At 36.4% G+C, this 26,056-nt stretch overlaps 1 protein-coding gene across 2 annotated transcripts in view; it reads right to left on the bottom strand.

Moving 5' to 3' along the window:
• Window positions 1-26,056, bottom strand: part of pard3aa (par-3 family cell polarity regulator alpha, a) — a 299,284-nt gene that overhangs the window by 98,498 nt on the left and 174,730 nt on the right. For both annotated transcript variants that reach the window (XM_048175193.1, XM_048175191.1), the window contains exon 3: window positions 2,940-3,123. In XM_048175193.1, coding sequence (XP_048031150.1) covers window positions 2,940-3,123 — 184 coding nt within the window. The remainder of the gene's footprint in view (window positions 1-2,939; window positions 3,124-26,056) is intronic.

The following is a 26,056-nucleotide window of genomic DNA, read 5'->3' as shown; positions in this document are numbered from 1 at the left end:
AATAGAGGCCGTGTGGTTCATTTCACAACTGCTCCTCTGTTCCATCAGCATCATGTTTCTATGCACAGCACATCATAAAATTAGAAACAGATCCACGCTCTCCAAAGCTTTATTCTTTATTCAATCACAAAATCAGAACTAACTAATATATATTCAAATGAGGACATATGATGTGAACTCTTGCGTGTGTATGTGTGTAGCTCAGGCCGGTCTGAGCTGTCACAGTTAATCATAGCTGTATCCTCTCTTCTCTCCACACCTGACTGAGTGCGTCTTGCTGTTCTCTAGCAGCGTTCCCTTGACGATTTCACCTGCCCACTCAACCCCGCCTTCCTGTCAAGGTCAGTCCCTGTACGTCCAGTGTCAAACACAACTTTAACAGAGCGCACACTGTGCTCTATGAACTCACACACCTCCTCTCCTCAGAGATCCGACCATTGGCTGAACTATAGTTTCAAAAGAAACAAACAGGTTTATGACAAGGAAAGATTCAAGTTTTTCACAACTTTTGCTACTCACGGTGGTAATAAATGAAACGCCAATGTACCGTGATTCACTGCAGGCAACAAAACCAAGGGTGAAAATAGCACAATGTCGTTAAGTAATGAGAGATAAATCAGATCTCATGCTAATTTGAGTTTTGGTCCGTACAATCAGCAGGTCAAAAGAATCAGAATCACAATCAGTAGATTCAAAATTAGAATCCAAATCAGAAGACTCAAATTCATAACAATGAGAATCATTAGTTTCAAAATCAAAATCAGCAGACATACGATCAGAAGAATCAAATCATAATCATAATTTCAAAACCAAAATCAGAAGACTAAAGTGCAGAACAATGAGAATCAGTAGCTTCAAAATCAGAATCAAAATCTGTAGACTGACAATCATAAAAATCAAATCAGAATGAGTAGCTTCAAAATCAGCAGAAGAATAATCAGAAGAATCAAATCATAATCATACTTTCGAAATCAGAATGAAAATCATAAGACTGACGATCAAAAATCAAATCAGAATCAGTGCTTTCAAAATCAGAATCAAAATAAGAATATTCAGATCAGATTCAAATCATCAGACTGACGATCAGAAGAGTTAAACCAGAATCTTTGAAAATCAGAAGGCTCAAATTCAGAAAAATAAGAATCAATGGATTCAAAATCAGAATCAAAATCAGCAGACTGATGATCGGAAGAATAAATTTATAATCGTACTCTCAAAATCAGAAGACTCAGATTCAGAACAACGAGAATAAGTAGCTTCTAAATCAGTAGACTGATGATCATAAAAATAAAATCACAATCAGTACTTTCGAAATCAGAATCAAAATCAGCAGACTGACGATTAGAAGAATCAAATCAGTATCATTACTTTTATAATCAGAATCAGAAGATTCAGATTAAGAACAATGAAATTAAGTAGATTCCAAATCAGAATCAGCAGACTGATTATCAGAAGAATCAAATCAGAATCAGTACTTTTAAAATCAAAATCAGAAGACTCAAATTCAGAACAAAGAGAATCAGCAGATTCAAAACCAGAATCAAAATCATAAGACTGACGATCAAAAATCAAATGAGAATCAGTGCTTTCAAAATCAGAATCAAAATAAGAATATTCAGATCAGATTCAAATCATCAGACTGACGATCAGAAGAGTTAAACCAGAATCAGTACTTTGAAAATCAGAAGGCTCAAATTCAGAACAACGAGAATCAATGGATTCAAAATCAGCAGACTGATGATTGGAAGAATAAATTTATAATCGTACTTTCAAAATCAGAAGACTCAGATTCAGAACAATGAGAATAAGTAGCTTCTAAATCAGTAGACTGGCGATCATAAAAATTTAATCATAATCAGTACTTTCAAAATCAGTAGACTGACGATCAGAAGAATCAAATCAATATCATTACTTTTATCAAAATCAGAAGATTCAGATAATGAACAATGAAATTAAGTAGATTCCAAATCAGAATCAGCAGACTGATTATCAGAAGAATCAAATCAGAATCAGTACTTTTAAAATCAAAATCAGAAGACTCAAATTCAGAACAAAGAGAATCAGCAGATTCAAAACCAGAATCAAAAGTCAGCAGACTGACAATCAGAAGAATCAAATCAAAATCACTACTTTTACAATCAAAATAAGATGATTCTGATTCAGAAAAAATGAAATTAATGAGAAAAACCAATCAGAATCAGTACCTTAAAAATCAGAATCAGAATATTCAGAATCTGCCTCAGTAAATTGATTTAGATATCTGCACCCGATCGCCACATTACAATTAGCCTACTTTAATTGGAAGTGTTAAGTGTGATGATATGTTAACATGTTACACTGAAGTATTCTGCTTTTAAATGAATACTTATTATAAAGTAAAAGTTCTCCTTTGGCAAAATTGCATTTCCTTAATAGCCAAAACACAGGCTTTACTCTCTTCAAACTTAAATTGGAATGTCACTGTTTTTTGTCACGCACAAGAAATTAAATACATTCAGCCCAAGCAAAGGCTGGATATAGACTTCATTAGTTTATATTCACATATATACACAGCGCTTCACAGCTGTTACATATCACATACCCAACACTTGATTCGTCCTGGTTAACACTTCAATAAAACGCTCCCACGCAGAACTTTTCTTTTCTTTCTTTTATTTTGTTTTTAATTCTCTTTTTTAAAATATCTCTCAGATCCATTTTTCCTCCATTGCTGCCTGAACAAATGGACCCTGCAACTGCATAGCTTAATGCGAGTCTGCAAATTAGTGCCTGATGTAAAATTAAGCTTTAAACATCATTAATGATTTATCTCACAGTGTCCGCAGATATAACCTCGATCCGCATATCACTAGTGGACAGACATTGAATTTGTCGATGGAAGCTTGTCACATGTTAGAGTGTTAGAGTTCAATGCAACTTTGAATTGAGCTTTAACTCACTGGTCCTGAGGGCTGATGGAGTGACCTCGATCTCACTGCTGGTCTGGTAAGGCTGGAAGGCGGACAGGTTGCTGGAGTTGAGCTCCACCGTGCTGAAGAGCTCAGGACTCTGGGTGCCCGTGGAGCTGGCACTGGTGCCGTCACCACCATGATGGGGGTCCTGTTCCTCATAGACCGCCACCAGCTGAAAGACAGAGAAACAATATTGTGTTAATTAACTACAGATAAATACCCTGCTAGAAAAAAAAGATTGCTAAAATATAAAGGATATAGGATCTATAGACAAAGGCTATCTATATATTGTTGGACACATCCATCCATTCCAGGATTTTTGACCAGTTTTTAAAAGCAGAATGAAACGGTACTATTCCCACCATTCCCCACAACCGCCACTATTTTATTTGAAGTTTTGTTCAGATTTATAAGATACCAAAGTCTGCGTTTGAAAAATCGGTTATATAAAAATAAAAGTAAACAACAACTCCATCCACATTCATGTTATAGATCTCAGCTCCTGCTTTTCTGTATGTCAACAGTCTCATTTCTGTCTATTTTTAAAAAGTCTCCAGAGCAACGAAAGAGCAACCTGTGAGCAATAAAATATTTCTCTGGGTTCACTCCTATTCTGAGAAAGTATGACTTATACTATAATGCATTTGAAAAGAATGCTTTTATTAAATGGCGATTGCATGCACTGTGGAAAACCGTTCTGAGCCACACACCCCTGCAATGCCGCAAAAAGGAGAAAATTGCACAGAGGAGGTTAATTCATCAGCTTTTGTCCTGATTTCTGCCGACATTAACTGTTCACACATCCAACGGAATAAATGGAACCAGCAAGTCACATGCACGCATCAGGCAGGCCAACACAGAGATGCTATTGTGTGAAGCAGCTTGTGTCTGTTGATTTGTAAACGACGGTGCTCCCAGTTCACATTTGGCTATTTACTCCTTGCTAGCAGGCAGAACTGACCGGAGGAGTTCAGTTATAATTTTTCCCTCTACTGTCCTTCTCGTTCATGCTCTGATTTTAATATGGTTTATGATACGCCTAATTCAAACTGACTTCTCATTTGTTTAGTTGCCCCAATTAAAGCATGTCAAATAAATGCCCTTAAGATGATCCAGCCACTGCGCTGACAGACTGCTTATCACCATGACCACTACTCGTCTCGCAAGAGAGACTGCATTACAGAGACTCTACTGGCTCTGTCTCTTGTAGTTGGAAAGACTGCATTTTTTGAAGACCAACCAGACTTAAGGAAATGAAGAGAACTAGACTTTAAAAAAAAAAAAAAAAACCCTTGTTGGCAGAGGCTATTTGGACTAACTCCGCAAACCATTGTGTGATTGAGCCAGACAAAATTACAAAAGAAACCTGTCTGATAACAGGATCAGTGGTGTGGAGCGTGACAGACCCGAGAAGAAACTCATCCTTCTCCCTTTATCCCTTTATTGATCATTTATTATAGCTTGTCAAATTTGCCCCTATTTGGCAGTGAGCAAAAACACGCTGTTTTTGTGTGTGTCCCTTTAAATGCAAATGAGCTGCTGCTCCCTGCCCCCTTTCCAGAAGAGGGCGGAGCTTTAACAGCTCACACTTCGGTTGCTCAACAACAACAAAGCTGGAGAATCTCACGCAGACAAAATGAGGATTGCTCAAACCGGAGTCGACACTGATGGAGAGACTCAGGAAGAAGTTACAACTTTTAGAATGAAACTGGATGATTCTGAATGGTTAGTGGATAAATTTATGTAGTTGCTGTGGAGTTGATTCAATTCATCCACTAGCATGTGCCGTCATGTTAATCTTTTGTGCAAATCCAGCGTTGAATTGACCCTCGTTTGTGAAGCAGTCCGGCGTAAAATGACGGCATGGCAACAACACTCTACTACAACGACTCTTCCTCTTCTCTAAAGCAGCCCAACATGGCCTCTTTGTTGCATGTTCTCGGAGCAGGGTTTATGTAAATTTTGAGGTTTGTGATGCCACCAACCCAGGAAGAAGCTTGTTGTAGTCTTTACCAGCCATTTGCTCTAGTCCTTAAAAAGTGATTTCTGTAAAAGAAAATATCTCCCTTTGCATTGAACTTTGAGGGTTTTAACTTTGCAAATGTTGTTTATACTCAAACAAGCAACATTACACACTAACTAAAGTTAAAAATTGAAATTATAATCAAGGACCCTTTGATAAATACAGTCATATACACTGAATATGTTGTTATAATTGAACCGTTTTATAATATACTACAACTGAGGTGCGAATAGTATCTGCCACATCAAATAAAAATAGCATCTTAAAAATATTTACACTTTCGTGCAAAGAAAATACTGCTATTTTCACATAGCGCATCACTGCCTTTTTGTGCATGTTGCTTAATTAAAAATGATTAACAAATTCAAGAGACTAAAATAGCTGAGAAAATATGATTCTATGACACTAATAATAATTAGTATCTGAATAGCTGTAAGTTCTTGACAAAAATCTCTTTAGCATCATTGGCTTTCATCCAGTTGTATTTGATTGACAGTTCTTCATGTTTGGATGCATGTCTGTTTGATAATTGTGTGACTCAATTGCTTTTCCGCACACACTCCTCAATAGGAGAGCTGCCGCACAAACAAGCTCACACTCACTTCAGCCTCCACTTGTAATCAAACGGGGTATTTGTTTATAAATCGCACAGTATTTATGGGGACTTGAGAGGCCCGTCTTTAGGCCTAAATGCACTGAAGCTCCATGAATAGCCAGTAAACTGCAGTTTTAGCTGGCAGCTCCAGCTCTTGGCTGTTTCAAGAGTCCTCACAGGTCAAATCCGTCCTCGTTGGAGAGGGAGAAAATGACAAAAACACTGCTTTTTTGCACACTTTTTTTTTTTTTTTTTTTTTTTTTTTTTGAGAGGGTATAAGAAATCACCACAATTTCCATTTCTGCACAGTAGGTTCAGGTGACCATAGGAAGATCTAGATCTATTCTGGTAAAAGTCATTCCAATCAATATAATAAGAATCAGTAAATAAGAAACAGAATCAGTATTTTCATTTAGAATCATTTTCAGTAGATTTAGATTCAGAAGAATTGGAATCTGAATGATTCAATTGAAAATCTGTAGACTAAGGCCCCTTTTAAACCAGTGCGTTTTTGTTTTAAAACAGCATTTTAAAATGAAAACGATCCTAGTCTACACTGGCGTTTCCACAACGTTTCAGAAACGATCTCCGTCTACACTACACAGCTGAAAACGCATGTCACATGACTGTTCGTGCACACTGGGCATGTGCGTACAAGTGTAAACAGTTGCGTCTTGCATATGCAGGTAGCTGCAGTATAAAAAAAAAAAAAATTTACAAAAATGTAGAGAGTTTAATGGCTGCTAAAAATTACAACAAAGCCAGCAAAGATTGCAGTTCAGTCTCCATGTTATTGTTTAGACGGTCGTCAAGGATACGCAGAGTGAATGTGGGCAGCCATCGTTTTCAAAAGTCACCGTTGTGGTCCATTTATACTGAAAAGCAACCCCGGCGTTTTCAAACTAAAACGGGGTCTGTAGCGTTTTCGAAGTCTCCATTTTCGAGATTCGAAAATACCGGCATAGTGTAAATTACAGGCATAACCGTAGTAAAACTTGAAAAATGAAAACGCATAATGTAAACGGGGCCTAAGAATCAGAATAATCAGAATAAGTAGGTTAAAAAAAAATAATAGTAGATTCAGAATCAGAAGAATTGGAATCAGAATCATTCAATTCAAAATCAGTAGACTGAGAATCAGAAGCAATCATGGTTTAAATCATTACTTAGAATCCATAGATAAACAAATCAGAAGAATCAAAGTACTTTAAACATGTAGATTCAGAATCAGAATCAAATTCTACCTTAGCACTGTACCACACAAAAATGCATTCTGTAATCATTTAATCATTAATTAATGATTAATTTCTTTGTGTGTACTAATACGTAACACTATATCAGACATACTGTCCATTGAAGTGAAGAATGTCCAAATTGTAGCAAAGAGTTGCATTTTATTTGCAGTTGTTGGAAAACTCATCACTAACTTTATTCCTAGCAAGTACAGAAACTAGTCCAGCATATGTCTCAAATCCATGGCTGACTTCTTCGTCCTTTTAGAGAAAAGCATAAACAAAACAAATGAAAAACTGAAAATAAAGTTTAATGTGACCTTCATACAAAAACTGCTCCAGTCTGAGGCAAAGAGATTGTGGGGTTTTGAGAAGCTTCCACAGGCCTGTTATCTTAAGTGCACAAATTGTTCAAGGACTGTTTTTGTGCTACAGGCCCAGTTCATTTCTGCTCTATCACAAATTTGCAATACAATACTTTCTTCAATTTTCTTCCTTCGTTGTTGTTTCTGTATATGGACATAAGAAGATAAGAATGGACGTGTCCTGCCAGAAACAGAGACTGTTTGTCTGCACTGTTTTGAAATGCTAATGAAGGTTTCAAATAAATCGGTGACAAATAAGGGATGACGGATCAGTTTCCTGTTTTGGTGAGAGACATTAGTGACAAGAAACCTCAAAAAGATGAGAAATGCTGAAATTTAAACAAATGTAAGGCAAAAATGTGGGGCAACAGCCAATCCCTGTAGGGTGACATCCGTCATAAACAAATCACAAAATACGAGTTTCTGGTGTATTCATCATTTAAATCATATTGTTATGTGTTGTTATTTTTAGATCAGATTAAAAGGGCAGTTTGGAGGCTTTCATCCATTAATAAATGAATGCATTTAAACTGAATGATTATTTTATTGACTTTGACACTGAAGACAAATCTAAGTGCCATGAATTTTGTTAAAGCATCCCTACAGAGATGAGTCTTTAGCATTTTTGCTGGTTTAAATGTCAGGTTAAGTCTAAAGTATACTTCAGTTTTGAAGTGAACACTTCAAACACAGCGTATTATACAAGAGAACGTAATCTTTCAAAGTATACACCATTTGATGTGTCAACGCATGTGCACTAGTAGGATTCATCTCTCTTCAATGTCTGTGCGATTTATCTCCAGAAGTTATGACCAACAAAACTATCTTTGTAAACGTGTGCAAGTCACAACACAACAGAAACAAGCCACAACACAACACAATAAAGCCACAATTCAACGGAATAAAGCCACAACACAACGGAGGGCTCTCAGAGCTCAGTAATATTAGTATTCCTTGCCACTGTTCTATAAAGTCGACAGTCTTACAAACATATCAATACGATTAGTTTTAAGTATGTAAACATTGTATATTGACATGAAATATTAATTAAAAATCAATTACGTGCACAATAGCTTCATATTTATACTTGTGAATGATTTGAAGCGATACCACAAAGCATGATGAAGGGAACGTCTGACAATTCCACCAAATCGTTAAGACGTATAATTTGTATTCATTAAAATTACTTGTAACATGTAAAAACAGACATGTTCAAATTACAAAGCTTGCTAGTTCCTGTTGGTAAGACTGACAAGCTTTGTAATTTGAACATGTCTGTTTATAAATGTTATAAGTAATTTTAATGAATACAAATTATACGTTTTAACCACTTGGTGGAATTGGCAGACGTTCCCTTCACCATGCACCGTGGTAGCGCGTCAAATCATTCACAGGTATAAATATGAAGCTATTTTGCACGTAGGTGATTTTGAATTAATATTTCATGTCGATATATGGTGGATACATACTGTTAAAACTAATCGTGGTATTGATATTACTGCCGACTCTATAGAACATTGGCAAGGAAAACTAACTTTACCGAGCTCTGAGAGCCCCATAGTGGTCGGGAGCATTTCCGTTGTGTTGTGGCTTTATTCTGTTGTGTTGTGGCTTTATTCCGCTGTGTTGTGGCTTTATTTTGTTGTGTTGTGGCTTTATTCCGTTGTGTTGTGGCTTTATTCCGCTGTGTTGTGGCTTTATTTTGTTGTGTTGTGGCTTTATTCCGTTGTGTTGTGGCTTTATTCCGTTGTGTTGTGGCTTTATTCCGTTGTGTTGTGGCTTTATTCCGTTGTGTTGTGGCTTGATTTCGTTGTGTTGTGGCTTTATTCCGTTGTGTTGTGGCTTTATTCCGTTGTGTTGTGGCTTTATTCCGTTGTGTTGTGGCTTTATTCTGTTGTGTTGTGGCTTTATTCTGTTGTGTTGTGGCTTTATTCTGTTGTGTTGTGGCTTGATTTCGTTGTGTTGTGGCTTTATTCCGTTGTGTTGTGGCTTTATTCCGTTGTGTTGTGGCTTTATTCCGTTGTGTTGTGGCTTTATTCCGTTGTGTTGTGGCTTTATTCCGTTGTGTTGTGGCTTTATTCTGTTGTGTTGTGGCTTTATTCTGTTGTGTTGTGGCTTTATTCCGTTGTGTTGTGGCTTTATTCTGTTGTGTTGTGGCTTGATTTCGTTGTGTTGTGGCTTTATTTCGTTGTGTTGTGGCTTTATTCCGTTGTGTTGTGGCTTGATTTCGTTGTGTTGTGGCTTTATTCTGTTGTGTTGTGGCTTGATTTCGTTGTGTTGTGGCTTTATTTCGTTGTGTTGTGGCTTTATTCCGTTGTGTTGTGGCTTTATTCTGTTGTGTTGTGGCTTTATTCTGTTGTGTTGTGGCTTGATTTCGTTGTGTTGTGGCTTTATTCTGTTGTGTTGTGGCTTGATTCCGTTGTGTTGTGGCTTGATTTCGTTGTGTTGTGGCTTTATTCCGTTGTGTTGTGGCTTGATTTCGTTGCGTTGTGAACTTATGTTTGCTTTTTTAATTTCGTTGTGTTGTGCACTACTGGGCCACCGTATTTAAGGCACACTGTATCCATTCAAAAGCATACACATAAAAACTTTAGTCACACACAACACTTCCTCTTATGCATGCTGCAGGGTCAACCACTCATTATCAGAGTGAACAGGAAAAGGAAAACCTAAGGAAAGAAGTGAGGTGAATCTTCCAAGTGCCTTTCATGTCTGTCCCCTTTGATCTCGAAGCTTTCACAGTGGGAAGTGCTGGGCGATTACAGCAGGACCCTGATGTGCGGATCTGTTCCATTAACTTTGACAGGCAAGATATCGTGTGATCTTTCTAGGATCGACGTGGACATTGTGATCGGCAACTATAGGATGAATCAGAAGTCGACCTTCATCAGAGATATTGACACGTAATGGAGACATCTAGACATTTGCATAAGCAGAACAGCGTCATGTGCTTCAAAAGCCTTTTTGGAGCAGGATGGATGTCGTTCAATTGCTATCAAACAAGTCATTTTGACCTTAATAGCTGCGACAGCGAACAAGATAATACCAGATTGGAGTGAGGCATTCCTGCAGCTATGCCTATAATTACGACACGGGCCTCGAAATGACTCGCCTGGCAGCCCTGAACGCCAATTTCCTCCGAGCAAACCTGCTGAGGATTAATAAAGTTTTATTCCTCATCAAATTCTCACCTCCAAACTACATTTCAATGGGAGCATGACAAGTATTTTATGACTGAACCATGAAAGAGAACCGGCCAACCCTCTGGCGGTGGTATCGCACAAAACCAGAGAAAGCTCAAAGTAACTCACCTCAACTTGATTAGTCGCCGTGGCTCAATAGACTGGCTCACGGCGAAACCTCCAATTGGCCGGATAAACGAGTGGTCAAAGTTTCATCAGTTGTCAGGGTTTTTTTTTACTTTGTAAGTGAATCCACACGGAGCTCAAGGCTGTGGGATTAATGCGAGTGAATCATTTGTGTGAAACCTCAACTAAAGTCCTCTGGGCTATAAAAAGGAGTCTCACTGCGAAAAATAAAACTCTGTGAACTCATTACCAGCTAAAAAAAAGAAACATTACGTACTAGAAAAATCTGAAGAAAGTGAAAAAGTAAACAAACAACAAACACCACAACGTATCAAACAGCTTCAGTGTAACCCAACGTTCTTTGGCCTCTGGCAACTCAATTAAAGAAAGTAAATGTTTTGCTAAAAGTTCATGGATGAAAGTAAAACTATATATTTATATTTTTGCTCCCAAGTTGGTAGAAAGAAAAGAAGATTTTTAAGCACACATCAGCAATGCAATCTGCGTCTATTTCACAGCACAAACAAGCTAGTTCATATCTGAACCAATGTGCTTTTAAAGCCTCAAAACATGACAAAACTTAAAGCAAGTGCAAGCATACTGAGTGTGTACGAAAGATGCCAGCTCACGAATGACATTTGGTTACAAACAACAGAACACATCTGCTTGCAAAACAATCGTCCATATCACATATCCATTCGCGCCAGCCTTCTAAACTCAATCGTATGACATCGCCAAGTGCTTTGGACTTGCCAGGATTTCAAGGGTGGTTAATTTAATGGGCTTCTAATCGAAAATGTTCAATGGGAATTGCAGTTCAGTCCTAATGAAGGGTCATCAAAGAACATATGGTGTGCACTGTTCAGCCAAAACCATTATGTTAGTTGTTCACAGCAACTTGCAACAGGTTTTAACCAGGCTTTTTTTCTATTATGCAAAATGCTCTAAAACCACTCTGCCATTTCTGTTTCTTTCCATTTACTCAGCGTTCATTTCACCAACCGATCAACAAAAGGATCCAACTGTTACTACTTACAAAAGTTACTCCCAAACTAGCATGACATTACCGTTGTTTCACAGTAAAATGCCAGCAGAAAGGTAACAGCGGGCAGTATGATTGTCATGTACTCACTTAACTTGATAATCCAGACTCGAGACGCTTGACACAGATGAACAATAAAATCACATTTCATAATCAAAAGGAACCATAAGGAGAAACATCAGCAGGGAACTTTAAGACAGTACAATGAACAGAGGATGACTGAGGGTTTAAATACACTAGATGGCAAGGGACTAATGATAGACAGGTACAGGTGATTAGTTGACTTGGCAACAAATAGGGTAACTATGGAAACTAAAAAGACAGCAATGGAAAGACAGGAAATTTATATAGGCACTGAACATAGGCACAACAAGACAAAACAATATCAAAATAAAGTGTCCATGAAAACAGAGACAAGTATCATGACAATGATAAATATGTGACCCTGGACCACAAAACCAGTCATAAGGGTCGATTTTTTTGAAATTGAGATTTATATATATCTGAATGTGTATAGCTGAATAAATAAGCTCTCCATTGATGTATGGTTGTTAGGATAGGATAATATTTGGCTGAGATACAACTATTTGAAAATCTGGAATCTGAGGGTGCAAAAAATAAATAAATATGAAGAAAATCACCGTTAAAGTTGCCCAAATGATTTTTTATATATTTATGGTAGGAAATTTCCAAAATATCTTCATGGAACATGATCTTTACTTAATATCCTAATGATTTTTGGGATAAAAGAAAAATCGATAATTTTGATCCATACAATGTATTGCTATTGCTACAAATATACCTGTGCAACTTATAGAACAAATTCTGGCTTTGTCTTTAAATAAATTCATTTATAATTGCAATTTTCTTAAAGATAAAAATCTCTGTTAGTGCTGTAAACTATATAGGGTGTCCTATTACTTGCACATTACTATAATATTCAATGTTACAATTAACAACAGAGCCCAAAGTATTAAATTCCATTGCTATTTATTTTTAGATATAATAATAAAAAAAATTGAATGCAAACATGTGCAGGTTTTACATTAAATTCTAAAGCTAATTTAAAAACTTATGTTTTTACTCCAATACGTTGTTGTAATATAATCATTTACATAGTGGCTGTCATAAATTGTTTTCATGACAGATTTATTTAAACATGCATTAAACAATTAAGACATCACTAACTCTCTTCGTTTTAGTTCATTTTCTAGTGAACTAACATGCTGTGGACACTAAATGACTTGCCTGAGGTAAATGTAATGCTAAGTCACATACTGTTTACAAGCTGATTGACACGGTTTAAACACTGATTGAACAATTACATGAGATGCTAATTCATGTTTATTTTGTTCTATAACTAGTAGTAAAGAGGTCATTAACTCGCGCTCTGATTTGCTGGTTGAACTGAGGCGTTTACACAGCGATCTGTCATGCCACACCAAAAGCATCAAAACAGCTTTTATTGTTTGAATATCCTTTAAAAATGAACAAAATTTGAAATTTGAGACTTTATTTCTTATCGAAAGTAACAAAAGACAGAGCTTTTTGCGAATTATTGAACGGGAGGCGCGCTATATAATGTCTATTGAAGTTTTATTGATGAAACAGCATAGACTAGAAGATTGATCTTGGGATTTAGGAATCGATATTGATTCATTAAAATGAAGATATATATAAAACTAGGAGTTTCATATGAAGTTCCGCACGTGCAATAGTTAAAACAATGCTGTATTTGTTCGGTACACATGTATACCAAACCGAAAAAAACTGCAACAAAGCACTTTATTTCACTGACCATTTATTTATTAAATGAACAAATGAATGAGCCTTTTCATTTGTAAAGTATTTAATTCACTGGCTAAATTAAAAAAAAAAAAAAAAAAAAAAAAAACATATTATAATAATATTATACTCAAACAGCACATATTTACATAGTACCTTAAAGGACATATCATGGTAGTACCATTACCATCTAAAAAAACTTGGTACAATCTCAAAACAAAATCATGGAACATGTCTTATTTACAGATCTAGCATCTCTCTCTTTCTCTACTCTCTAATGCTGAGCATTTGTCATCATTAAGTTGCAAGGACATCCATAAAGGACTGATATTTCATTTACTTTCCTCCTCTGAAAGGTTACACACCAACTCTTTTCATTTTAGCCAGATTCTTCTGCCTATCTCCACCTCCTTCCATAAATCAAATATCCATCAAACTACTATCTCATACCATTTATCAGTGACACCCAAAACAAGCAGAATAAGGAAGAATAAGGTTTTCTTCGCTTTTTGTGGAATAACTTCTTTTACGTAACGCTCTTAAGCGACAAAGTCTGCCAAAGTATTAACTTTAAGGTCACACAAAAGTCTTCTCGGATGAAGGTCTTTGATGCGAGGCCTAGGCCCGTTTCCGTCACGCTTTACTGAACATTTCTCATCACACTTCAGCCTTTGAATATTTCATCGTTTTATCTATCCATTATTTCCGTAGCCCGGGCCTTCCTCATGCGCGCCCACTGAGTGCTTAGCCCTGTTCTGCTTCTCATTAACAACATCAAATATTCAGACAATAAGTCCAACCCTCTCGCTCCAAATCCCCCTTGTGTCTCACCTTAATGCATATTTCAAAAGCGCTGCCACACGGGAAACATTCACTCCGTTCCCGGTTGGGAACCTGCAGATAGGCGCCAAAATTAGCTCGAAACGAGGCAGCGCGATAACGCTTGAAAGCTAAATGGAGCCTAATTTCGATGACAAAACTACACCTCTTTGAGGTGCTGAAGAAAAACTGACGCAAATACGTCTTTTTTTTTTGTTGACCTCTATTCACCGAGACATAGATACGGTGAGACAGGTACTTTTTGCACCTGAAAGTGATGATGAAAAGAAAAATAGAACGAGTTAGCTGAGGAGGTGGGGAAAGCGGCGTGAAAATACACGGCGCAAGCAAAGTTTAAACAGATTAGAGACTCATCCTTTCAAATCCACTTGGCCGAGATTTTTAGCGCTGGCCTTTGAAGTTTCTCTTGAGCTGCGAGAGTCAGGGGAAATGAATTCACTCGCCTTTTTACGCCCGTGTTGCTGCTACCTACACAGTGCTGACAGAATGTAAAAATTCCAATAAGCTTTCCTCCCCTTCTCCACGTTAATGAAATAAACCCCGGGCCATCTGTATTACTCTTTATTCGGCCCAGAAGGGAAGTACAGCGCGGCCTCAGCCTTGTTAGGTCTTTTCCTGTGATGTGAGGATTCGAGTAAGTCAGGTCGACAACAACAACAAAAAAACCTAAACAATTACAGAGGGATGTAGAGCTCATAATGTGATATGGATCCCGTATAGAGTGCTAACCACAATACTGCCTTTCAAACAAGCTCAAAAGAAGAGAAAAGCTGCTAATTCTAACACTTAAGGCAGGAATGGGGTCATGTACACCTACTTTTTGAGTAGTTTAGATGAACAATAGTTTAAAGGTGCACTAAGCGATGTCACGCGTTTTTAGGCCAAAACATTTTTTGTCACATACAGCAAACATCTCCTCACTATCCGCTAGCTGCCTGTCCACTGAACGCACTGTAAAAAAAAACGCGGTCTCTGTAGTCGCCACAAGCTCCAAAAACGGCAACAAAAACTACCTGGTGCAGCCTGGACCACGAAACATAATAAACACGCTCCAGCCAATAACCGACAAGAATGATTTTAAATGCGCGTTCATGACTGTTTCAGGAAGCATGGAGGGGAGGGGGGGAGGAGGAGGAGGAGGAGGGAGGGTCTAGCTAGCCTCTGTTTTGTTTGACAACACTTCGAACGTCAACAGGAAGTTACTCCACCCAGGATCGCTTAGAGCACCTTTAAATAAGACAATAATATAGTGTGTTCTAACAAATTTAAATATGCAAGTTCTCAAAGAGGTTTGCACTGTGAAAATGGTTTAAAAACAGCACACTATCAGAACAGATTATTAAAAGCAGATCATTATTAAATCATTATTAAAGCAGAGCCACTAAAAAGTCAACACTTAAAAAAAATAAAAATGAAAAAAATAGTCAATATTCAAATAGTTATTGGATGACTAGTAAAACCTTTTTTTCTTCGCTCTTCAGACAGGATTATTGAAGCTTGTTTCCACCATGAAATAAAAAATAAAAAAGGTAATTGCAACTTTTTAATCTCACAATTCTGACTTTTTTCCTCACAATTGCGAGTTTATATCTCACAATTCAGACTTTTTTTTTCCAGAATTGTGACATAAACTCACAATTTTGTTATAAAGTCAGATTTGCTTGATATAAAGAATTGTGTAATATAAAGTCAGAACTGTGATATAAAGTCAGAATTGTGTAATATAAATTCAGAATTGCGAGTTATAAAGTCAAAATTGTGAAATATAATGTCAGAATTGCTTGATATAAAGTCAGAATTGTGTAATATAAAGTCAGAATTGCGTGATATAATGTCAGAATTGTTAGTTATAAAGTCAAAATTGTGAAATATAATGTCAGAATTGCGAGTTATAAAGTCAAAATTGTGAAATATAATATCAGAATTGCTTGATATAAAGTCAAAATTGTGTAATATAAAGTCAGAATTGCATAATATAAAGTCAGAATTGTGTAATATAAAGTCAGAATTGTGAGATATAATGTCAGAATTGCTTGATATAAAGTCAGAATTGCATAATATAAAGTCAGAATTGTGTAATATAAAGTCAGAATTGTGAGATATAAAGTCAGAATTGTGAGATATAAAGTCAAAATTGTGTAATATAAAGTCAGAATTGCATAATATAAAGTCAGAATTGTGTAATATAAAGTCAGAATTGTGAGATATAAAGTCAGAATTGTGAGATATAAAGTCAGAATTGCGAGTTATAAAGTCAAAATTGTGAAATATAATGTCAGAATTGCTTGATATAAAGTCAGAATTGTGAGATATAAAGTCAGAATTGTTAGTTATAAAGTCAAAATTGTGAGATACAAAGTCAGAATTGCATAATATAAAGTCAGAATTGTGTAATATAAATTCAGAATTGTGAGTTATAAAGTCAAAATTGTGAAATATAAACTTGCAATTGCATGATGTGTCTAATTGTGAGGGAAAAAAGACAGATGCATGATATAAACTCGCAATTCTGAGAAAACGAACTTTATAATACTTCATATTTGACTTAAGCAATTCTTACTTTATAACACAATTATGACTTGCAAGAAAAAAGTAAATCATGCAATTCTTACGAGATTTTATTTATAACTGTGAGTTTAAATTGCAATTGAAAAAAAAAAAAATGAGAAAAAAGTCAGAATTGTGGATAAAAATTTGATACCTTTTTTTTTATTTATGGCAGAAACAAGTCATAGAGGATAGTTTAAAATACAATTAAACACTTTTTTTTTTTTTTTTTTTTTTTTGAAATCTTTAAGTTTACTGAAAGAAAACACTTTAAGAAACTTTTTAAAGCTTAATTTGAGAAATTCTAGTGTAGTTCATAATGTGTATATGTGTGTATAGTTCAGGTAAACCCTACAGTATGGGGACAAAATGGCAGACTGTTGTATGTAAAGTGTATATGGCTAGCAGGCAAAAAAAAAAGGTACGTTTTCCACTTAATTTAACTTGCAAGGCGCCATCATCTTGATCACAAAGTTACCTGATAAAACCAACTTGGACAACATAGCAACCATCCGAAGATTTTAACTTTTCCAAGAGTGTGCAAAAGGAAAACTTGAACGGAATATCTAGGCACAACCGATCCCTGCGTGACACGAAAGATATGATCCGAGCGAAAGTTTTTAATAATACGATACTCTGTTTACACAAAATGAATTGCTAGCACGAGCGCCAACAGACTTTCACTTAGTCAAGTGAACTCTTGTTTATGATACTCTATTGATTCACTCAGTGTCCCGATTTATCTTGCTGTCTAAACATAGTTTCCGAAAGCACTTTCAGGTGTCATTCGTGCCAACCGCCTTTAGGAAATGAAATAAATCAAATCAGTTTCCCTACAGCGAGCTCCTCAGTATGCAGTCTCCCATTTCGTCTCTCTTTCTCTTCTTTATTCACATTCAAACAGCAGCGTCCACGTCTCCCTTTCATACACGCAACCCTCTATTGTGTGTATTAGTATTCCTGAGTTCAAACGGCGGCATTATAAGAACTAATATAAAAAAGTGCTCGTCAGAAGATGTGCCCTTCAATCCTTCATTGGATATGCACAAAATCCGAGAAGAAAGTAATTAAAATCAGCATCCAGGGACGAGGCAGCTGCTGAGGGAGAGAAAGAAGATGGAAAAGCGGAAGAAAAAGCACTTCAAACGCTCAGGCCCCCCAGTTACAGTGCTATTACTCATCCATGCGCATGTGGGCCGAGAACGGCCCGTCCTTGACATGCAAGCGTGGATCACCCATTCACTCGGCCTCGCGCTGAAGGCTGACGGACTCTCGTTGTGCGACTGACTCAGATCAGCAGTGGGCCCGAACACCCGTGACAGTTTGACACATAGCACATAGCGTGTGTGAATGGATCTCTAGTGAGCCACGATGAATAAGGGCTGCAACTAGATGTGAAAACTACTAGTTGGTGGGTGTCACATAGAACAGAACAGGATGTAGCAGTCTTGAGACACATTTCAAAACACTATATTTAACCTAATGTTATGCGTCGCACCTAAGAAACTCTTAACCACTCTTGGAGAAAAAAAAGGTTCAGTGAGGTTCTAGACAGAACTCTAGGGTCCTTGACTCAATTTTAAAGAACCCTTTGTGCCAAAAAAAAAAAAAAAAAAAAGTTTATAAAGTATGTTTTTTTTTTTTTTCTAGTGATAAAGTATGTTTACAAGCTGTTTATATAAATTAATCAAAATGAAAAATGAATTAAAACAAAATTAATAACAATTATCCCATGTTGTTTGCAAACTTTTTTTTTAGTTTGAGTCACCTTTGAGTTCATAAACTCACATTTATTGATCAAAAATACAGGATAAACAGTAATATATTACTACAACAGCTAAATATTATTACAATATACCATAAAATTGTTTTGTATGTGAATATATGTTAAAATGTATTTATTCATTACTCCACTCTTCAGTGTCACATGATCCTTCAGAAATCATTCTAATATGCTGATTTGAGAAACGTTTAAGAAATATTTTGTATTATTATCAATGTTGAAAACAGTTCTGCTCATTTATATTTGCGTGTCATGATTGTTGATGGATAAAAAGTTCAAAAGAACAGCATTTATTTGAAATACAAAACTTTTGTAACAATATAAATTAGTGCTGTCAAATGATTAATCGCGATTAATCGCATCCAAAATAAAAGTTTATTTACATAATATACGTGTGTGTGTGTGTGTGTGTGTGTGTGTGTGTGTGTGTGTGTGTGTGTGTGTGTGTGTGTGTGTGTGTATATATATATATATATATATATATATATATATATATATATATATATATATATATATATATATATATATATATATATATATATGTAACGGTTATGTTTGGTTCTATGGACTTTTTGAAATTCTGTTTTGTTTCCTTGTTTACATGTTCTAATATTTTTAATTTTGAAAGACTAAATTAAATTGTATGCGGCAAAAGTGCTTTTTTTTTTATTTAACAGATTCCGTTTCAAGTAATGTACTAAAATAATACTTACTTATAGACCTATCTAATGTTTATCACAAGCAAAAAAGTTCAAAATATCTATGCATTTACAATTAATTAGCATTAAAGTAAAACTCTTGCGTATGAAACAGTTTTCCATACAGTAAAAGAGTTCATATATAACGACGGCCTCACCCATTACCATGCCTTCCCGAGACACTTATATTTAACCTTGAGTGAATGAATAGCACTCTTCCCAGTGTCTCTCAGGATTCAAGCACTACATCACACACAGGCAAACTGCCAGAGATACGGCTCGGCCTTTGAATCGAATCCACTCTGAATGTAATGAATTCAGGCTGGGGTTGAGGTCAGGAGTGCGGCCTGTTGTCTGCGAAACAGAGCAGACTGGCCTTGTTCGGTAACGTGAATAGCAAGAACTGAAGAAAAAGACAGACTTGGTTTCCGCACAGATGCATAAGTGGCCAATCATCTTGAATGGCTTTCATCCAGGCCGAAGCAAGGGTAAATATCCGTCCAGATGGGTCATTTAGCAATCGTATTAAAGGTGCCATAGAATTAAAAAATTGAATTTACCTTGGGATAGTTGAATAACAAGAGTTCAGTACATGGAAATGACATACAGTGAGTCTCAAACACCATTGTTTCCTCCTTCTTATGTAAATCTCATTTGTTTAAAAGACCTCCGAAAAACAGGCGAATCTCAACATAACACCGACTGTTACGTAACAGTTCGGCTCATTAATATGTACGCCCCCAATATTTGCATATGCCAGCCCAAGCTTAGGGCTTTAGACAAGGGCAGGCAGTATTAACATCTGGATCTGTGCAGAGCTGAATCATCAGCCTAGGTAAGCAAGCAAGAACAATTAGCGAAAAATGGCAGATGGAGCGATAATAACTGACATGATCCATGATATCATGATATTTTAGTGATATTTGTAAATTGTCTTTACTAAATGTTTCGTTAGCATGTTGCTAATGTACTGTTAAATGTGGTTAAAGTTACCTATTGTTTATTACTGTATTCACGGAGACAAGAGAGCCGTCACCATTTTCATTTTTAAACACTTGCAGTCTGTATAATTCATAAACACAACTTCATTCTTTATAAATCTCTCCAACAGTGTGTAATGTTAGCTTTAGCCCATTAGCCATGGAGCACTAGCCTCAAACTCATTCAGAATCAAATGTAAACATCCAAATAAATACTGTACTTATATGATGCATGACAAACATTTTGTAAAGATCCATTTTGAGGGTTATATTAGCTGTGTGAACTTTGTTTATGCAATGTATTATAGAGTCGCAAGCTCAGGGGCGGGGAGCGCAAGGATTTAAAGGGGAAGCAGCCTGAATCGGCACATATTTAATGATGCCCCAAAATAGGCAGTTACAAAAATTAATAAAAAAAAAAAATCTATGGGGTATTTTGAGCTGAAACTTCACAGACACATTCAGGGGACACCTTAGACTTATATTACATCTTGTGAAAAAACATTCTAGGGCACCTTTAAAGGTAAAAGTATGGCCATGTTAAAGTTATAGTTCATAGTTCATATAGTTCACTGTTTGGTTTTTATGATAACGTCAACCTGAAGTTGGCCCAGAGCAGTGGTTTCGAGCTGAAGGAGGCCAGCAGGGGTGAAAACAGACAGACACGTAGAAGATAGACCTGACCTCTATTACTGAGAGTTGAAATCTGGGAGACGAGAGAGTCTGATCATGCGGAGGCACCGAAAATGACCATAATCATCAAAAACACGAAGTGCTACAGGACATTTCGTGAAAGTCTCTCCACTGCCTCTCGACTGTCCTCAATGACCGTTATAGAGAGCCAGAAAAAGAGGGTGGAAGAGTTGGTGAGAAACTATACCAAATGAACCAGTGGCGGAGGAAAAGGTCAGGGTGGAAGAGCGGGAAAACTAATCGAACAGGATTAGGTTTATAATGTGAACCGAGGGAGTGTAATCATTAACAGAGCTTCTCCGTGATTTTAATCCTGTCTGAATCAGCCATGTCAGTAATTATTCCTCACTTTTTACAGATGGCACATTCCTGCGCTGGGAAAGATTACCATAAGATTGTAAAATGCCCTGAAAATAAGGTAATAGTAGTCCCGTGTGAATTGACTTCTGGTAAAGAGTCTGTTAATCTGCCATGTCCAGCCTGTAGGCTGTGGAACTAACAATGTTTCTCAAGTTCTCACACAGATACTAATCAATGAGAAGACACTAGGGAATGAGAAGACAATTATTAACATTCTGCCTACTGTATCATATTTAATACGCAAATTTCTAAGGCCTCTAAATGATCAAAACCTGTTCTGTTGACAATCTACTAAAGTCTTCAGTCATCCGATTGATAATTTATACTTTTTAGCAGTTAAAAGTCTTTTAGTATAATTGTACAAACATCCACCTTCAGCTTGTGGTTCACGTGTCTTTTTGCTGTGAAATCTTTATATAAAGTAAACATAAGAATGACTTTTATATTATTAGTACTATTTTAAGAGGAACACATACTAAGCAGATTAGATTTACTAACTTTTTTTTTTTTTTTTTTTTTTTTTTTTTTTGAAAAATCATGTTCAAATGTGAGTATCGAATATGATCCATAAGGCTTTTGAGGAAGGTGTATTTGTTTATCACTGTATAGTATTGCATTATATGTTTTAACTACAGAGCTTTGATCATAAAACTAAGCATTTAAAGGGATAGTTCACCCAAAATTGTACCCTCAAGTTGTTCCAAGCCTGTATACATTTCTTTGATCTGCTTGGTTACAAACATTCTTCCAAATATCTTTCTTTGTGTACAGCAGAACAAAGAAATTTATACAGGTTTGAAACACCTCAAGGGTGAGTAAATGAAAACAATTTTCATTTTTGGCTGAACTATTGCTTTAAAAATTATCTTACCAAAATATTATTGGCAGATATAGAGTGACGACTGTTATTTATATGCAGTATGTAAGTAGTCTGATAGTGTTATACGGATCACAATTTTCATTACAAGCTATTAGAATTTAATCTTTTTGGCCAAATAAATAATCAGCATCTGCACCAAAATGCATATTTTTGCTTAGTTTGGGCCTAGAAGTGAAACGTTTTACTAAAAGTAAAGTATATGAGCTCCATATATATATATATATATATATATATATATATATATATATATATATATATATATATATATATATATATATATATATATATATATATATTTATATATATAAAAATGGTATTTTTCCATGTGAAATAAAAATGTATTATGTTAAATTGATCAAAAGTGACAGTAAAGACATTTATAATGTTATGGAGATTTCTATTTCAAATAAGTGCTGTTCTATTATTGAAATTCTGAAAAAAAAACGCCATAGTTTTCACAAAAATCTGAAGCAGCACAACCATTTTAACACTGATAATAATAAGAAATGTTTCTTGAGCACCAAATCATCATATTAGAATGATTTCTGAAAGATCATGTGACACTGAAGCATGTATGTCATATTCATACACTCTTCAGGAAACTTGATGACCCAAAAAAGATTAAAATCATTGTAATATTCCACCAAAATAAGTCTAAGAGAAAGCAAGGCAAAGGCTGCAGCGTGGCCTTCCTCTCCTCAGTTCAGACAGATTGAGAGATGCTGGCTGATATGTTTACCTGCACTGTTCCCCCTGGTGGCCTATGAGCCCCACACACACACACCATCACATAGAGGCAGGTCTGGTTGTCTGGGTCGAGATGGCCTCAAGGGAAACCCCTGTCATTACTCGACATCTGCAGCCAGAATCTCCACTGGGAGAGAATATAAGAGGAAGAGAAAGAGCAAGAAAGAGCGCTTTCCACAGGCCACATATCCGTCCCTCACATTATATTTATAAATGCTTCGGCCAGCTTGTCTTTCACAGAATCTAGCAAATAAAATTTCTTTCAAAACTGGCGCTCTTACTTCATTAGTATATATACCAAGTATATTGTGATTTATTTACAACGTATTCACATTAGTGAAATGAAATTTATCAATATTGTAACTACTGCAATTCACTGAATTACAATCTTTTTTATTATTATTATTTCATTAGTCCTTATATATTTCACTTTTTTAACTTTAGTTAGTGTGTATGTTGCTGTTTGAGATAAACAACATTGCAAATTTATCCTCAGTTCACTGCAAAGGGAGATATTTTCTTTCACAGAAATCGCTTTTTAAGGACTACAACAAACAGCTGTTAGGAACTACAACAAGCTTCTTCCGGGGTTTGTTACATCACAAACCCCGAAATTTACATAAACCCCGCCCCTGAGAACATGCACCAAAGGGGGCGGGGCTATTTAGCTCTTTAGAGAAGAGGAAGAGTTGTTGTAGTAGAGTGTTGTTGTCATGCCGTATACGCCGGACTGTCACAAAATGGTCAATTACTGGATTTGCAAAAGATTAAATGACGGCACATCACGATGAGTTGAATCAACTCCACAGCAACTACATAAATTTATCCACTAACCATTCAGAAACGTCCAATTTATTAAAATTACTTCTTTGGTCTCTCCATCAGTGTTACTCCGGTTTAAAGGGTGAACACCTTGACAATTATTTTGGCTGCGTGATTCTCCAGCTTTGTTGTTGTTGAGCAACAGAAGTTGAGCTGTTAAACTTGCCCTTTTGGAAAGGAGCTCATTTGCTTTAGTACACATACAAAAACTATGTGTTTTTACTCACACAAATAGGGGCAAATTTAAAGTTGCTGAGTATTTTGAGCACATTCTGGGGCATCAGAGCCTTATAATACATCTTGTGAAAAGGGGCATAATAGGCCTCCTTTAAGTTTTCTTAAAAAAAAAAGTGTCATTAAACTAGTTTTGCAGTACTTCTTTGTTGCTTGTCAAATTGAGGTACATTCTATAATGTTAATTTCTGTGTATCAATTTCAATGAATCAATTCCAATTTTGATTTAAAATTTTGTGTTAACAGTGAGTGAGTGAAAAGTTAGGAGTGACTCTCTGGACACAGAAAGATAATTCCATTTAATGATTCCAGTTCCTCAACAAATCCATTGATGATCTTTTTTGTACTTTTGAAGAGCACACCTCTTCTTCAGAATGTGAATCTTTAACAACATATTGTTGCATGAACCGCCTTAGAAGCACAGTAATATTTCTCGCTTCATTTCAAGTTGGACATGACTTCACAAGATTCAGAGTGATTTAGTTTGTTTGATTAAACCTTTATTTTAAGACTAATTTGGAAGTCTTTTTTACCAATTCATTAAGTGACTCATTAACAATAGTATATTTATACAAGTATATTTATCATAATGGAAGCAAATGGCAGTATTTCTTTCAAAACTTTAACAAGTTATACATTCCCAGCCGTATAGGCCTATATGGGGTTTCCCTCCATACATCCTCCTTACTGTATACTAACACAATTACCACTGTATATGATACTCTAAAACTTTCATAAGCCAAAGTAAACCCTGAAGCAGCTCAAGTGTACATGAAGTCTGAGGTTTAGCCTGAACACATCAATTTGTTTTAGGGGTCACACAGGGACAAAAAAGTTTCACAAACAGCAAACAAGTGAGAAACAGTGAGATGCTACAAGAAACTTAGAGCTCAAAAACAGACAGAACTGACTGCAAAAACAGTGAAGCGGCTAAAAAAGTGTGGAGAATGCAACAATTAGAGTAAAAGAAGGAAAAAAGAAGGAAAAGAGTTATTTGTAGTGTTGTCAAAAGTACCGACTTTGGTACTGAAATTTTAAAAATGTGACTCTATGAGCGCTATTGAGTGGATTCGTAAACACCTCTGATTGGCCATTGTGTTCACAAGCTCAACAGATATGTCTGTGATTGGCTACAATGATCAACACATGGGAGTGTTTGAAAGCGGGAGCATTTGAAAGCAGGCAGCTATCAGTGGACTGGTCCGCTTACATGCTCCCGTGTGTATCTGTGTAAGCACTCGGAGAACAGCATCATTGATGTCTATTTACAACATGTTTTTGAAGCATTGGTCATTGTAGCCAATCACAGACATATCTGATGAGCTCGTGAACACAATGGCCAATCAGAGGTGTTTACGAATCCACTTAACAGTGCTCAAAGCGTCACATTTTTAAAATTCCAGTACTGACTTGGTACCAAAGATGGTACTTTTGACAACACTAGTTATTTGTTTTTCATGTTAAGGCGTGACACACAAAATTGACATCAAAGAACTAGCGGTGACGAAAGCCAACCGTGTTGTTGCCTCACATCACGGGTGTCTGGGCCAAAAAATTGCACTTGAATACTGCAAAGACTACAACCAACATGCATGTGTGTTCTGCGCCTGCAAGAGAGGCAATAACTGTCTATACCATCAGGTGGCAGTAGACTATATTTGTCATTCAAAAATAGATTCAGAATCAAGGACCGCAAACAAACCATAAACAAAGCAGCGCTCGATTACAATTTTGAATATAAATCACACTGATCAGTTGGTCTTTTTGAAACATTCTAAAAATATTATGATAAATGTAAAATTATAACAGCCTTCTCTATCTTTACCCACTTAAATTTGTGTTTCATCACTTTCCCTTTTATTCTCGACACATTCCACCCATACATATAACCACTGCCTTCCATAGAAATGTAAGACGCCTTCCTGTTATGACTCTCTGGCTTGATGTGCTTTGGCGCTGGGCTTTCAGCTCAGCAGTGGGTCTGTGGCCCTGCAGTGATTATGAACACGACTGTCAGTGCCTCTCGCCTGCCACGCGTGTCATAACAGCCCTCGATGTGCGTGACACAGCACTGGCTCACCACCTCTGACACACTCCTAACGTACTGCAGCCTCTGCTGTCTGTCTGCGCTGTACCCGTCTGTCTGATTCTGAGGAGCTGTGGAGGGCTTT

The sequence above is a fragment of the Megalobrama amblycephala genome, linkage group LG22 (assembly GCF_018812025.1).
Source record: "Megalobrama amblycephala isolate DHTTF-2021 linkage group LG22, ASM1881202v1, whole genome shotgun sequence".
NCBI classification, from domain to species: Eukaryota; Metazoa; Chordata; class Actinopteri; order Cypriniformes; family Xenocyprididae; genus Megalobrama; species Megalobrama amblycephala.
The sequence above is the reverse complement of the archived record's forward strand: the minus strand, read 5'-3'. Positions and strand labels throughout refer to the sequence as shown.